This window comes from Manacus candei, unplaced genomic scaffold (genome assembly GCF_025592945.1).
Source record: "Manacus candei isolate 608988 ecotype Guabito, Panama unplaced genomic scaffold, ASM2559294v1 h1tg000151l, whole genome shotgun sequence".
In the NCBI taxonomy this organism is placed as follows: domain Eukaryota; kingdom Metazoa; phylum Chordata; class Aves; order Passeriformes; family Pipridae; genus Manacus; species Manacus candei.
The window spans coordinates 1,496,898-1,511,423 of record NW_026138199.1 but is presented as its reverse complement, the minus strand read 5'-3'; the positions used below and the strand labels follow the sequence as shown (position 1 = coordinate 1,511,423).

General features: G+C 54.8%; 1 protein-coding gene across 2 annotated transcripts in view; it reads right to left on the bottom strand.

The window, feature by feature from the left end:
* LOC127463170 (uncharacterized) overlaps positions 1-13,859 on the bottom strand; it is a 142,109-nt gene extending 128,250 nt beyond the window's left edge. For both annotated transcript variants that reach the window (XM_051772273.1, XM_051772272.1), the window contains exon 1: positions 11,405-13,859. In XM_051772273.1, the coding sequence (XP_051628233.1) occupies positions 11,534-12,727 (1,194 nt within the window). In that variant the 5' untranslated portion in view covers positions 12,728-13,859 and the 3' untranslated portion in view covers positions 11,405-11,533. The remainder of the gene's footprint in view (positions 1-11,404) is intronic.
* Positions 13,860-14,526: the final 667 nt, after the last annotated feature.

Genomic DNA, 14,526 nt, shown 5'->3' with positions numbered 1-14,526 from the left:
TCAGTGCATCTAAAGCATCTTCATTCCCACACTATCCATGCTGTTCTTGTTTATTTTTACTTTTTATCAAGAAAATCCATTTTTCCCACTGCTGCTGAAGCCTGTGTGATGGTGTCAGCCCAGTGCAGAGCCCTGGTGTCCCAGAGAGCTGGGCCAGCCCCAGGCTGATGTGGAGGACTCGGTGCTCCAGCTGATTCAGGGATAAAGGACCAGACAGGGATCTTCTTGTGCCCTGAGCTGTAACGTGTCCTTCCTCCCTGGATGCTTTGGTGAGCACATTCCCTTGGGAAGGACAGCAAGAGCACAAATCTCCAAGCAGGCGGTGAGAGCACTGACACAGAAATAAACCTTCACAGCCAGGAGACTCAGGGAAAACACAGAGGGGTTTGGAGGAGGAAAGGAACTGTGTGGTGAGGCACAGGGCAAAGCTTTGGGGTTTGGTTTTGGTTTTGGTTTACTGCCAGCTCAACTGGTGAGCACAGGGGTGGGATGTGCTGAAGAAAGGGAGGAGAAGTCCTCAGCAGATCCTCCAGAGGAAAACAAGGGTGTGCAGCTCTTCATTTGACTGTGTTTCCTTGGCTCTCGTGGCCGTGGGGCTCCTGCCCCTCTGCACAGCTGGGGGTTCCTGCTGCCCCACGGCCAAGGAGCTGGTCCTGGATCAGGGGTCAGGCCCAGGAACCATCTGCCAGCCTTGGCTGGGCCTGCACAGGACTGGGAGTGTCCCACAACGGTGCTCCCAGCCCCAGAGAGAACCCAAGGGATGTTAACCCCTCATCTGACCCCGCTGGTGGGACACACTGTGTGAGACACAGGAACCCCACAGCTCCCCCTGCCCCCTTCCCCACCCCCCTGCCTTTCTGTCTCCTGTCAAAGCTCTTCCCGGTGCAGCTGCTGGAGTCACTGAATTGAGCTGTGATGCTGCAGAGCTGGCTCCTCTCCAAGGGCAGGAGCAGCAGCTTGGCACCCCGAGGGCAGGCGGGCTCCAGGGGAGCAGTCACAGCCCCAGGAACACTCTGCACTCCTCAGGAGCCTCCTGCTGACAGGTTTAGAGGGATCCCTGCTGGGTGAGAGCAGGGGGAGCAGCCCCGGGGCAGCTCCTCCTGGCTCTGGCAGCAGCAAACCCCTGTGAGCTGCAGGGCAGCTCCTCCAGAGCAGAGCCTGTGCCCAGGGTGTGCCTGAGGACCCCCAGCAGCATCTGCTCTTACGGGAAGGATTGGACAGAGGGGAGGATTTGATGGTCCACAGGGCTGGATCGGAACTGAGCAGTAAATCCTGGGGCAAAAAGCAGCCCCTCTGCCCTGCCAGCCCAGTGCTCTCTTGCCTTTGGGTCCTTTCTTCCCTCTCCTCCCCTCTCAGCACCTCCAGCCAGCAGCCACAGTTCTCCAAAACCAGGGAGAAATCACTGCTCTCATCCTGTCTCCTGGCTAGGACAGTCCTGGTGGCCCTTCCAGAGCACCCACCCCTCTCCTGGCCAAAATATCCACTGTGCAACCTGCTCTCACCCACCCCTCAGCCATGGCTTCCCCAGTGCCTTTCACAGAGTCACAGAACCATTAAGGCTGGGAAAGACCTCCAAGATCATCAAGTTCAAACTTTACACAGATACCCCCGTGCCCACTAAACCACACCCTGAAGTGCCATGTCTACTTGATTTTTGAACACCTCCAGAGATGGGGACTGCACCACCTCCCTGGGCAGCCCATTCCAATGATTAACCACTCTTCCAGTGAAGAATTTTTCCCTAATATCCAACCTGAGCCTCCCCTGGCACAGCCTGAGGCCGTTCCCTCTCCTCCTGTCCCTTGTTCCCTGGGAGCAGAGCCCGACCCCCCCCGGCTCCCCCCTCCTGTCAGGGGGTTGCAGAGCCAGAAGGTCCCCCCTGAGCCTCCTTTTCTCCAGGCTGAGCCCCCCCAGCTCCCCCAGCTCCCTCCTGCTGCTCCAGCCCCTTCCCAGCTCCCTTCCCTTCCCTGGACACGCTCCAGCCCCTCCATGTCCAAGGAGAGGCCCCTTTCTCCCACCCTCCCTCGTGTCTGGGTGGGCACTGCCCTGCCCTTGGAGCTGCACCCCCTGCACAACCTCAACAAAGCCCGTGTTCCTTAGGAGAGATGAGCTCCTGGAGAAGATCCCAACAATTACCAGGCAGAGACAAAGCCCATGAAGAGCAAACTTCTATTAAAAGCTGAAATGGGAGTGTGTGCTGGTGGCAAACATATTGCCATGGTCACCCCGGGCGTGCTGGGGCCAGGCTGGAGGGAACCTGCCCCAGGCAGAGCCCTGCGAGTCCCCAGAGTGCCTGAGCTCCAGGCAGGAGGCAGAGATCAGGAACACTCTGTCTGCAGCACAGGAGCAGAGACAGGGAGAAATGTCAGGATATTTCCACTGCTCTGGGAACGATCAACCTCCTAAATCCCGACCTAGTCCCTGCCAGAAAGGCGGTGTCACAGGTACACAGCCCAGGAGCTCCTGCTGCCAAGCCCTCAGAGAGAGCTCCCAAAGGAAAAGCAGAGCTCCCAAAGGAAAAGCAGAGCTCCCAGGGGAGCTTGGATAAAATCCTGATCCCAGTGAGGCACCAGGAGTGAGCCAGGATGGCTGGAGGGGCACTGGCCTAGCATCAAAGGGGCCACAGGCACCCAGGGGAGGGGTTGTGTACCCAGGGGAGGGGGTTGCATGATGGTTGGAGAGGGGGGTCTGTGGTGGGAAGGGCAGATTGGGAGGGCTGGTTCTTGCCCAACTCTGCAGGAATTCTGCCCACAAAGCACCTGGTGCCCAAGGACATCATTCCCAGGCCATGGGGTCCTGCAGAGGAGGGTATTGCCCCAGGCTCTTTTGAAGTGCTCCAAGGGAATGGTTGGGAAAACCCCTCCAGCACTTTGCTGCTGGGCACTGGGGCTGCTCTGCCGCTGTTTCATGGCCCTTTTAACCCTGTGAGGAGGAGGAAGGGCAGGAGGACACCCTGTGCTGGCTGCAGGGCTGGTCCCCTGTCCCTCCCATATGTGTCCTCCCAGCCCTCCAGTACCTTGTCCCTGGTCTCAGCCCTTCCTGGGGACATCCAGGACAGGGACAGCCAGGAGGAAGGGGAGCAGAGGATGCTCCCCTGGACATCTGTGGCTCTGGGATGGACCACAGCCAGCAGCTCTTCTGGAAACCTGACACTGAGACTGGTTTTGCTGAGAACAGGAAAATCCTGGGGCAGGTGCAAGGGACCCATCAGAGCCCACACCCCACTCCAGGGCACAGAGGTACCTTAATTTGACACAAATTTCACCCCTTTGCATGTCACCACAAAACCTGGGCAAGTTTCTGCCCAGCTTTCCTGTTTTCCTGCTGTGGGCAGTGCCCAGGACCTGGGGGAAGGCATTACCAGACCCTTCACTTGTCTTCTGAGAAACATATTCTGTTTAAATAACTCAGTGAGAATTTCTCTCTCCTTTCAAATTCAATTCTTACAACTCTTACCATGCAGAAGAGCAGATAATCTGCCTGCAGTGGGTGTTGGTATCTGAGTGGATTTCCTTCTAGGGGATTGGGCTGATTGTACTGGAGAGAAGTTATTCTTAATTTTACAGCTATTAAAATGTTACCTGTAAGAACAAATCCATCCTAGAGAAAGGCTAATGTTGAAAATGTGGGGTTGAAATTCAATGTCACTAAGGTGGGACTCTCTTCCCAGCTTCTCAGAGTAAAGGCAAGGAATTGACCATAGAGAAAATGTCCCAGAAAGGTTTGAGTTTTTATTCAATCAGTATTAATCTGTCATGGCAGAGCCCAGAGAGCCAAAAGCAAGAATTTGACTTAACGTAACAAACCCTCTGTGTGCAGAAGTTGCATCTTGATTTAGAAATAACAGCAGCTCAATAAATGGTTCTCAGCCAGTCTCTTACAAGCCCAGGATTTGATGGTTTTCCCTGGCAGAAAGCTGCCCATGGACCTGAGCTGCAGGGATTTCAACCCTTGGGTAAGTTCAGGGCCAGCTCAGCTGAGCCAGGCCCAGGGGGGCTCTGGCTGTGGGATGAGGCTCCTCAGAGTGGCCTGGTCAGAGCAGGAGGTGTCTTGGTCTTCGTGTCCTCGCAGGAACACACCATTGGCCAAAGCTCTTCTGGTTGGAAACCCATCCTTCACTTGAACTCTGGCTGCAAACTGCCAAACGTGACAAAAGAGCTGGAGAATCCCATGATCCTTCAGGTAACCCCTGTCCAGCTCATTGCCTGGGAAGCTATTTCAGTTGTAGCTCTTGAGATGTTAAAAATGTGCATCTGATTTTAGCTGGGATTTGTCCAGTTTCCTGCCAGCCAGGGCAGTGTGGGCTCCAGGGATGTGTGAGAGTGCCCTGCTCTGAAATATTTACTCTGCCCTTGGCATCAAATCCCTAGTCAGCAATGTCAAGGTGGAGATTGTCACCTCCTGATCTTTGCTTTGACATCCAGGGGGTTTCCTCTCTCTGCTCTTTGTGTGCAGTGGAAGGGGCTGAGAAGGAAGAGAGTGAGACATGGAGGGGAAAGGGAGCCCCTTACAGAATGAGCATCATTAATATTGCAAAATCCAGGGCTCAGATGTTGGAAGCTTTAGGTTGCCTTTCTCGTGGAATTGGCCATCAAAGCTGGATCAGCACAGCTCGGAGCACTGGGCTGTTCCCAGGACTCAGAGTGGGCTGGGAAGGAGGATTCATTCCTGCACAAGAACTTTTGAAGTCTTTCCTTTTCCAGATCTGGAATGAATGAGGCAGGGAAGTGATGTGGGCCAAGAGACCTGTGTCAGGAGAGCTCTGGGTGCAAACACCCCTGTGACCCCCTCCCTGTCCCTACAGGTGTCACCAAACCCAGTGCATTTCCAAAGAAACCTCTTCTAGGGAAACCTGCCTTTCCTGGGCTGAGAGGGGCAGCAAACCTGGCCATGGAGATCTCCCACTGCCCCACATACAGCCCTGGGATGGTTTGTTCCCCTGCACTATATTTCCCCAAAGCTGGCTGTCACATGGCCACAAATCTGGAGGCACCAGCCTGGAATTGAGATGGGAGAAATCCTGGGCAGTGTGGGGATGGTTACCTTGGAAACAAACACTGGGGGGGGGGAGGGATGGGGGGATGGATGGACAGATGGAGGGATGGAAGGAGGGAGAGAGGGAAGGATGGATGGAGGGATGGATGAAAAGATGGAGGAATGGAGGGATGGAGGGATGGATGAAAAGATGGAGGAATGGATGGATGGAAGGAGGGATGGATGGATGGATGGAGGGATGGAGGGATGGATGGATGGATGGGAAGATGGAGAGATGGATGGTTGGAGGGAGGGATGGATGGAGGGATGGATAGAAGGAGGGATGGATGGGTGGAGGGATGGAAGGAAAGATGGAGGGATGGATGGTTGGAGATGGATGGATGGATGGATGGATGGAAGGAGGGATGGATGGAGGGATGGAGGGATGAACGGAGGGAGGGAAAGGTTCCTGTGCAGTGAGGAGCTGACTCAGCCCCAGCACTCCTGCCTGGCACATTGATTTCCAGCCCCATCCACAGGCTTCTCCCAGCTCTAAGGCAACTGTTCAGGCTTATTTATATTCCTGCCAAGATGTAAAAAACAACAGCCTGCAAAGTTATCTGTCCCTGTTATCTTTATTGTTTGCATAGTGCAGATTTCCCTTGATGCACAGAGGGGGGGGTTATTCTCCCTGGAAAACAGCCTGGACTTGGCTTAGGGAGCAGAGGAACACACCAGGCACTGAAATAGTTCTTGAGCTTGTTAACCTCCCAGTGCACTGCTCTGTCCTGGGGAGCTCTCTGTCACTGCCCTGGGCCCTGGGAACCTGGGGCAATTTTCACCCAGCAGGTTTTGCTTTGAAGTCACATGTCCTGTTCCACTGGCACGGAGCTCTTTGGGTCTGAACTGAAAAGAGAACAAAAACACAGGAAAAGGTCCCACATCAGGATAAACAAACTCCTCTGGTTTGATGAAATCTGGATGTTTGGGTGCTACTGCAATTCTGGGCTTCCTCATAAAGGGAAATTCCAGCAGCCCTGCAGTGGAGCCCTCTGACCTCACCCAAAGACTTTGGTTCCACCTTTTTATCCGATGCTGAAATTTGTCAAAAGCACCACCCTGGAGGAAAAGTTCTGCTTTGATGTGCAGACATTTTCCAAGAGAGATATTGTCCATCCACAAACGCTCCCCAGCTCTACTGCTGGTGCTTCAGAGGATGTTGTTGTTGAAGCTTTCCAGGCAGCAGGTGTCTGTCACTAACCTCTACATCTTTTGGATCCCAGAAAGGCAGGAATGACTCATGCACAACATGTTTGGAGAAGGTCAGATGGTAGGGGAAAAGCCCAGGCAGCAGGACAAGGGCCAGGAGGGCCAGGCCTCCTACCAGGCTCTCCAAGGGGAAAAATTACCTGACAAAATCGGGGTTGAATGTCAACCATCAGCTGGGATTTGTCCAGTTTCCTGCCAGCCAGGGCAGTTTGGGTTCCAGGGATGTGTGAGAGTGCCCTGCTCTGAAATATTTACTCTGCCCTTGGCATCAAATCCCTAGTCAGCAATGTCAAGGTGGAGATTGTCACCTCCTGATCTTTGCTTTGACATCCAGGGGGTTTCCTCTCTCTGCTCTTTGTGTGCAGTGGAAGGGGCTGAGAAGGAAGAGAGTGAGACATGGAGGGGAAAGGGAGCCCTTACAGAATGAGCATCATTAATTTTGCAATATGTACTTTGCACCCAGCAAACACTCTCCTGGCAAACCCAAGCTCTGGGAGTTGTCCCAGGGCAGCCTCAGGGGAGTCTCCTCTCACTGTCAAAGTGATTGATTTTGGCAAGAGCATCTCCAGCATTTGCTCTCTGACCTCCAGTGCTGGTCCCTGTTTCTCCTGCTGCCTCGTGTTTCCTCTTTCAGCAGGAACATTGCTCTGTGGCTCCCTTTGGCTGTGCAATTAAACCCTGGAGCCAAACAGCCAATGGCCACGGGCATCACCAGCAACACCTGCAGCCATTCATCACTAAACCAGCCCCATGTCTTGGAAGACAGGCACAATCATCCCTTAACTGCATGGCAGGGAAGTCAAGGACACAGACCTCAGCTGGTTTCCAGAGGTCATAAAAGCCTCTGTCCTTGCATGACTCTGTGCTTTGCAACCAACCTCTTGACAGGGGTTTTTGTTCCCTTGTGCAGGTGCAGTGACTGACAGAAATAAAACCCAGCCTGTGATGTTTGGCTTGTCTTCTGACACTTCTTAACTGCTCTTTTGCTGCCTCATGCCCTGGGGAGAGCACTGGGTCTCTGATGAGGTGGTCTCTGTGTCCATCAGCCCTGCAATAACCCCCTGGGAACTCTTCCTCAGCAGAAAGAAGGGTGAGTGTCCCATGAGCTGCTTCGAATGGGGAGACAAGGAGGGAGCTGGTTCCTGAGCCCTGTGGGGCAGCCACAGCCTGTGGATGACTTTGATCTCCGAGGGCTTGGCAGTGGCTTGAAGAAGCCCAGAATTAGCTGTGCTAAGGATCTGCCTCCTCCTTCCTCCACTCAACTGTCTGCTTGGAACAGAACACCAAGTGATGGTCAGAAATGTGCCAATCCTTCAGGGAACTCAGAAATCAGTGTTGGGGGTCACCTCCAGTTTATCCCGAGGTTTTGGGCCGGGGGATCACAGGGCTCTTGGCTGGAGGGTTTGCCTTGTTTCTGCAAGAGGTCTGGGGGTGTCCATGTCTCCCTCCTCATCCCCGTGTGTCCTGGTGAACCACGAGATGTTCCCCCAGGCAGCATCGAGAGCCCTGTCCTTGCAGAGGGGACAGCTGGAGAACATTGGGATAGGCCCAGGTGAGCTCAGGAAGTCCCTTCCCACCCGAGTCCTGCCCTGAGCCAGGGCAGATGTTTGGGACCAAAGCAGGAGGTTTCACAGGGCTCCCTTGTGGGTGTTGCCCTGGAAAGCTCCAGGAAAGGGAATTTGAGGGGTTGTTTTAAGCTGGTTTCCTTAAACCCAATGTGTGTGTTTGCTGTGATGGTCTCGAAATATCAAGGGATAATTATTATTTCTCAAATTTGGGAGCTGTAGAGAAGATGATCCCTCCCAGCTGCTCAGTCTCTCCCTTTCCCCTGAGAAGGCTCCACTGGTCATCAGAGCATCTCCCTGAGGCACTGCTGGGCTTGGCAGCCGGTTCCCCTCAGTAATTCATCTCAGATATTCCTGGTGCTGCTTTAGATTGATGGTGTTTTCCCCTTTCCTTTCTCTTTATATTGTCACTTAACTGCTCCGACTTGCAAAGCTGTTAATCTTTCCCACACATGCTTACGTTAAGCTGCTTAAGAGCCCTGCAAACACTTTATCCTCATAAAGATTGAACTGCCCTGATATGAAACTTGTAGCTCCAGAATAGAACAAAATTTACGTAGGCAAATAAAAGCTGAAGGTCAGGGACAGGCAGAGAGACTGTAAATATTTCTGGGCCTGTATTTCAAAGGATTTGGAAAGAGGAGATGGGTTGATTTGCTCCAAGATGCTTCTGAGTCAGCAGGAGCTGAGTGGGGAGGGAAGAAGGTGCAGGGAAGGTGGGTGACCTCCAGCCTCCTGTGACTCACCCCGTGCCAGGTTGGCAGCACCATTCTCTGGGGCACTCAGGGTTAGAGAGGCTCAGGAAAAGCCCTGAAGTTTTTTCTCCCTGGGATGAAAACTAAATGCAACCTTTCCTGCTGGAAGCTCCAAGGGGAGAAGCCTGGAGGGAGCAGGATGCTGGACTGAGCCGCTGGCTGTGCCTGTGCAGACACAGGGTGGGGAGCAGGCAGAGCAGGAGCTGCTCCACGTGGGCCCTGCCTGGGGTGCAGATCCTCCCTGAGGGCTGGAGGGGCAGAGGGAGCCGTGGCTGTGGCTGGAGAACCCTGTGTTGGGGGTGGGCACTGCTGGGAAGGGATATTTTGGGTATGGCCACACCTGGCCAAGTCTCTTGGGGATGTGCCCAGGAGCACCCATCTGATGGCTTTGGGCAGTGATCCAGCACCCCTGGGGAAACCCTCCCTGCCCATCCAGCCCTGCCCCAGGTGAGCCTGCACGGCCTCTGGGCAGTTGTGTGGCCTCCCTTTGTGCCCCAGGCTGCTCTGCCAGGGCTGGGCTCGGGGTCACCAGCTGGAGCCTCCAGCAGGTCTGAGCTGAGGTGCTGCTGGGGAGCCAGAGACCAGCAGAGGCAGCACCAGGAGAGGCTTCCCAGAGCTTTCTCTCAAGCTGCTGGGAGCCCTCCAGGTTTTGAAAAGGCCAGTCAGTGAGGTCAGTTTGGGATCAGTGGGGAAGGGTGAAGTGTTTCCCAGGGTACAAGGGCAGCTCCCTCCCAGATGATTTTGGGCCATTTGCAGAGTAAACCCTGAACGGTGTTACAGGAAGGGTTTATGGCTGAGGAAGGCCCAGCACATTCCCCAGCACAATTCACATTTGCTTCTGAAGAGCCTTATTAAAGGTCTCACTTAATTAACTTAATTAACAAGGAGACCTGGTGCACTTGCTGGGATTTTCTAATGGTCTTCCAGAACCACAGACTCACAGAATGGTTTGGTTGGAAGGGACTTTAAAGATCATCTAAATCCACCCCCCTGCCATGGGTTCCCCTAGCCCAGGTTGCTCCAAGCCCTGTCCAACCTGGCCTTGAACCCTTCCAGGAATGGGGCAGCCACAGCTTCTCTGGGAACCTCCTGCAGAAGAACTGTTCTTCCTGGAGCACAGGGATGACCAGGACAGGCAGCTGCTTCCAGGCCCATTTCAAATGACTAAACTGAAGTCAAGACATATTTCTTTCACTCTGTTTTTGAAAGGGAACTAATTCTGTCTTTGAAGACAAGGGATGCAGTTTGGAAGTGCCCCCTGGCTGAAAGCCTGGCAGGGTTGGTTGTGGCTGGGGGGGCTTTGCCCCTCTGTTCCTGTTATATCACTCAAGAGCAGCACAAAACCCAGGCAGGTTTGGATACAAGGATTAGTGATAAACTTGGCTTGACCTTGGAGCAGGATTTAACCCCCTGCAGTGGCTGGGCACAGTTCAGGAGCAGCTCAGGATGCCTTTGCTGTAGGGCTGCAGGAGCAGGTCCTGCTGCACCCAAAGCCCAACCCTGGCAGCAGAGGAAAGGCTCCTGGACCCCCTTCCTGGCAGTGCCTGGGAGCACTGGCACCCAGGGCCTGGGAGGGTGATTGATGTGGGCTGGGCTGCTCTGCTGTGGCTGATCCATCAACCCTGGTCCTCCCCAGGACACCACCAGGCCCCCAGTCCCTTGGGCCATGCAGGGGAGGGGCTGCACCCCCTGAGTCGTCCTGGTTCTGTCTGCACTGGGCATTCAGCCCTGGGGAGAGTTGTTTCCCAATTCCAACTGTGTAGAGCTGGAGAGGAAAAGAGGAATAACAGAAAGACCAGCTCTGAGCAGGCCATCCATCCCAATGAAGGATTTGGGACCAGGGTGGCTCCAGCAGGGCTGGGATCAGGAGATAACCTGACCCACACAAGGCTGCAGAGCTCATGGTGGCCAAACCCAGTGGGTACCCTGGTACCTCTCCTTGCCCTGCAGCTCTCCTGCCAAGAGACACTTCATCCCATTCCTGTTTGTTGGGAAGCCCTCGTGTAAATGGGAACTAGGCCAGTACATCCCTTTTTTCCTATTGGTTGTTTCTTATCAGATCACTCTGAACGTCTTTATCAGTGATTTCTCTCTCCTCTTTTCCCTTCCTGCTGGGAAGAGACTAGCAGTGAATCCCTCTTGCCTTGATAGCAGCAGTGAAACAGTTAAACCTTTCCCAGGGCCTGTGGTGGGGATGCAATTTATAATTGTGTTTTCCAAGAGAGCCATAAAGTTGTCTCCTATCAGTTCTCTGGCTGAGGCGGCGACTCATCAAGAGTTGCATCAGGGATGAGGTATAATTCAACCAATTATAACTGGCAGGTTATGCTGCACTTGTAAAGTAGGGATTTTAGAGCCTGCAATTGCTGATAAACAGCATTGCAGGAGAGCAGAGCAAAATCTATTCACAGGGGAAGGAGAGTGGGATCATTTAACACTTTCCACACAGTGCTGTGAGCAGGGATGCTCCTCCACACTGCTCTGCTGGAGGGGTCACAGGCAGGGGCTTCACAGCATCCCACAATGTGCTGAGCTGGGAGGGACCCCCAAGGACCATCCAGTCCAACCCTCAGCCCTGCACAGGCCCAGCCCCAAGAGTCACCCCCTGTGCCCCAGAGGATCAGCCAAACCCTCCTGCAGCTCTGGCAGCCTTGGGGCTGTGCCCACTGCCCTGGGGAGCCTGGGCAGTGCCCAACCAGCCTCTGGGGGAAGAACCTTTGCCTGAGATCCAACCTGAGCCTGCCCTGACACAGCTCCAGCCGTTCCCTGGGTGCTGTCCCTGCTCCCCCAGAGCAGAGCTCAGTCCCTGCCCCTCCTCTGCCCCTGCCCAGGAATTGGAACTGCACTGAGGTCTCCCCTCAGTCTCCTCTGCTCCAGCTGAACACACCAAGTGCCCTCAGTGTCCTCACACGGCTTCAAATCCAGGCCCTTCCCCATCTCTTTGCCCTCCTTTGGACACTCTCCAGTGGCTCAATCCCTTCCCTCCATTGTGTCCCCCCAAACTGCCCCAATGTTGAGGTGAGGCCGCCCCAGGGCAGAGCAGAGCGGGACAATCCCCCCCTGATGCCCCCAGGACAGGGTTGGCCCTCCTGGCTGCCAGGGCACTGCTGACTCAGGGACAACTGGCACCACCAGGACCCCCAGGGCCCTTCCCAGCCCTGCTTTCCAGCCTCTCATTCCCAGTCCATCCATCCGGGGTTGTGGCTGTGTGAGCACCTGTGGAGGGGCTTCTCCAGGGATCCAGGGTGGGAAGGCAGAGGTTTTTGGGGCTGGAGTGCTCGGACTCCCCCAGTGAGGGGGGCTGGGAAAGCCCATCTGCAGATGAGGTGCCTTCCTGCCCCCAGGTCTGCAGGGCAGAGATGTCCATCCAGCCCCCAGGTCCCACAGCACGGGGAGCCCTGGGAAGCTGAGCCCTCTCCCTCTGCTGTGAACACTTCTCCTTTTTGTCCTCCATTTAGCCCTGGGAGGGTAATTGTTTCTCTTCAGCAGATTTACCCGTAATCTCCCTGTGGGATGATGTCCTTTACCCTGAGTGCAGCTGCTCTGGGGTTCCCCAGTTACACCCCCAGGGAGGGGGTGGCAGCAGGTTTCTGCAGCAGGAGCGTCCCACTTGTCCCAAACTTCAATAAATGCTGGAAGGGAGAGCAAAGGTCGCCCGGGCTGCAAAGTAACTCCCTTTCCCTGCTGCTGCAGAGGGTCCCCTTGGTGCTCCAGCCCTCCCAAACCCCTCTCTGGCCACAGGAATTGAAGCTCCTCAGGAGGAGGAGGAGGAGGAGGAGGAGGAGGAGGCAGCTCAGCCGGGTGCCAAACACAGTGAACTGTACGAACATGAGGGGGGCGAAGCCCCTTAGGAAGGAAGGGGATTTGAAGCAGATGCGCCTCCCGTTCCCCCCAGCTCCTCAACAGCTCTGGAAAACCATTCCCAATCCCAGCGCCCCGTGCAGCCGGAGGGACGTTTGGGAGCAGGGCCACTAGAGGGCAAGCTGGCATTGCCACAGACCCGGCCAGGCAGCGCCTTCCTCCTGCCAGCCATCCCCGGGGCCCTCCAGAGCTCCCGGGGCAGCCGGTCCCGCCCGGGGCTCGGGAGAGAGGGAGCAATCCAGCCCTCTGGAAACCTGCGGGCTGCGGTGGGTCAGGACCACCCCACTGCAAAGAGCTGAACATCTGGGGGTGCCATGGGCTGGGGGTGATTCACTTCCAGCTTCTTTTTATGTGGAAAAAACACCAGACACTTGGTCGTTCTTGGTCTGATGGTCCTGGAAGACATCCTTGGTTCTGGACTTGTGTCTGTCACCTCTGTCCCGAGGGGGAAGCAGGACACAGGACAGCAAGGAGGGCTCTGCCCGTGCTGTACCTGCCCTTTTGGGGGACTCACCTCAAAGCCAAGCCTTGATGAAGCTCTTTGCACTCTCATTTTCCCCAGCCTGGGGGCAGGGAGATTTTTTGCCATCCTTTATTCTGGGGATTTACTTCTCAATGTTTCTGCACACAGACTGTCTCCATTCTTTGGCATTTTTCCAGTTTTCTTGCTCTTGGCTTGCTGGCCAGTGAGCAGAGGTTCCTCAGCCAGGTCCTGCTCCTGGGGCAGCTCCAGGGGAAGGCAGCAGGTTCCCTCAGGGCCAGGCAGCCGTGATAAATGGAGTTACCAGTGCAGGGGATGGACTGATAGCCCTGGGAGATATTTCCTTACCTTCTAAGACTCCCAGTGATGGAAACTCCACACCTCCTCAGGCAATCTATAGCAGTGTTTCCTTATCCATCCCGTTGGGAGGGCTTTTCAGGTGCTGCCACAAGTCTCTCTTGTGTGGTTTGAGTTCATTTCCTCCTTCCTTATCCACCTCAGGCACACAGAGCACATCCTTGTCCTTTCTGTACAATCCTTCACAGCCTCACACATCGATCCTTTCTCTAAGTTGAACCTGCCCTCTCCTCCTGTCTTCCTTTGGAGAATGTCTTACCAGGCCTCTGATCATTCCTGTTGCTGTCCTCAGGGTTCTCTCCAGCTGCTTCCCAGCTTCCTTCACGTGGAGGTCCTGAGGCTGTTGGAGGTGCCTGCAGGTGATGTTTGCACCTCTCATTTCCCTGGTCCCCCCAGCCAAGCCAGGTCCTGTGCTGCAGAACTGCTACCAGGTTATTTGGGGTCAGATCCTGCCTCATTTTGCATTTGTCCCTCACAGAAGGACAAACCATCTTGTTCCTGTGTCCCTCCAGGTTTCTCACTGCTGAGGAGCTTGGCCAGGGCTCCAGTGGAACTGGTGGTGTGAGCTCTGCTCCTCCAGGAGGGGCCAAGAACAGAGGATTTCTTGTCTCTTCTCTCTGATAACCAGCACCAGGATCTGTAGGAGTGGCTGGAGCTGTGTCAGGGCAGGCTCAGGGTGGATCTCAGGCAAAGGTTCTTCCCCCAGAGGCTGGTTGGGCACTGCCCAGGCTCCCCAGGGCAGTGGGCACAGCCCCAAGGCTGCCAGAGCTGCAGGAGGGTTTGGCTGATCCTCTGGGGCACAGGGGGTGACTCTTGGGGCTGGGCCTGTGCAGGGCTGAGGGTTGGACTCCATGACCCTTGGGGGTCCCTTCCAGCTCAGCATGTCCTGGGATTCTGTCTTGGCCCAAACAAACATGAATCAAAGAGGCAGGAAGGGAACCAAAGCAGGTTCTGTGCCCTCACTGCTGTTCCCAGCTGTGATAAGGCTGTGAAATGTTATCTGCTCCTGGGAGCTTAGAGAACAAAGGGCTGGGTGGCTGAATAAATAAAAATAACATAAAATGGTGCCGAGAGTCCTTTTCAGTTAATAATCCCAAGTATCCAAGATTAAGCATTTCCCATAAAACCTTCATGTTTTCAGTCATTTTATGAAATGACAATATAACAATAACAACACGACAGTGGCTTTATAATGGGACAATGGCACACACAGCTCACACGTGAGCAGGAGCTATTTTTTGCCAATAAAGTTGCAGTGAATTGA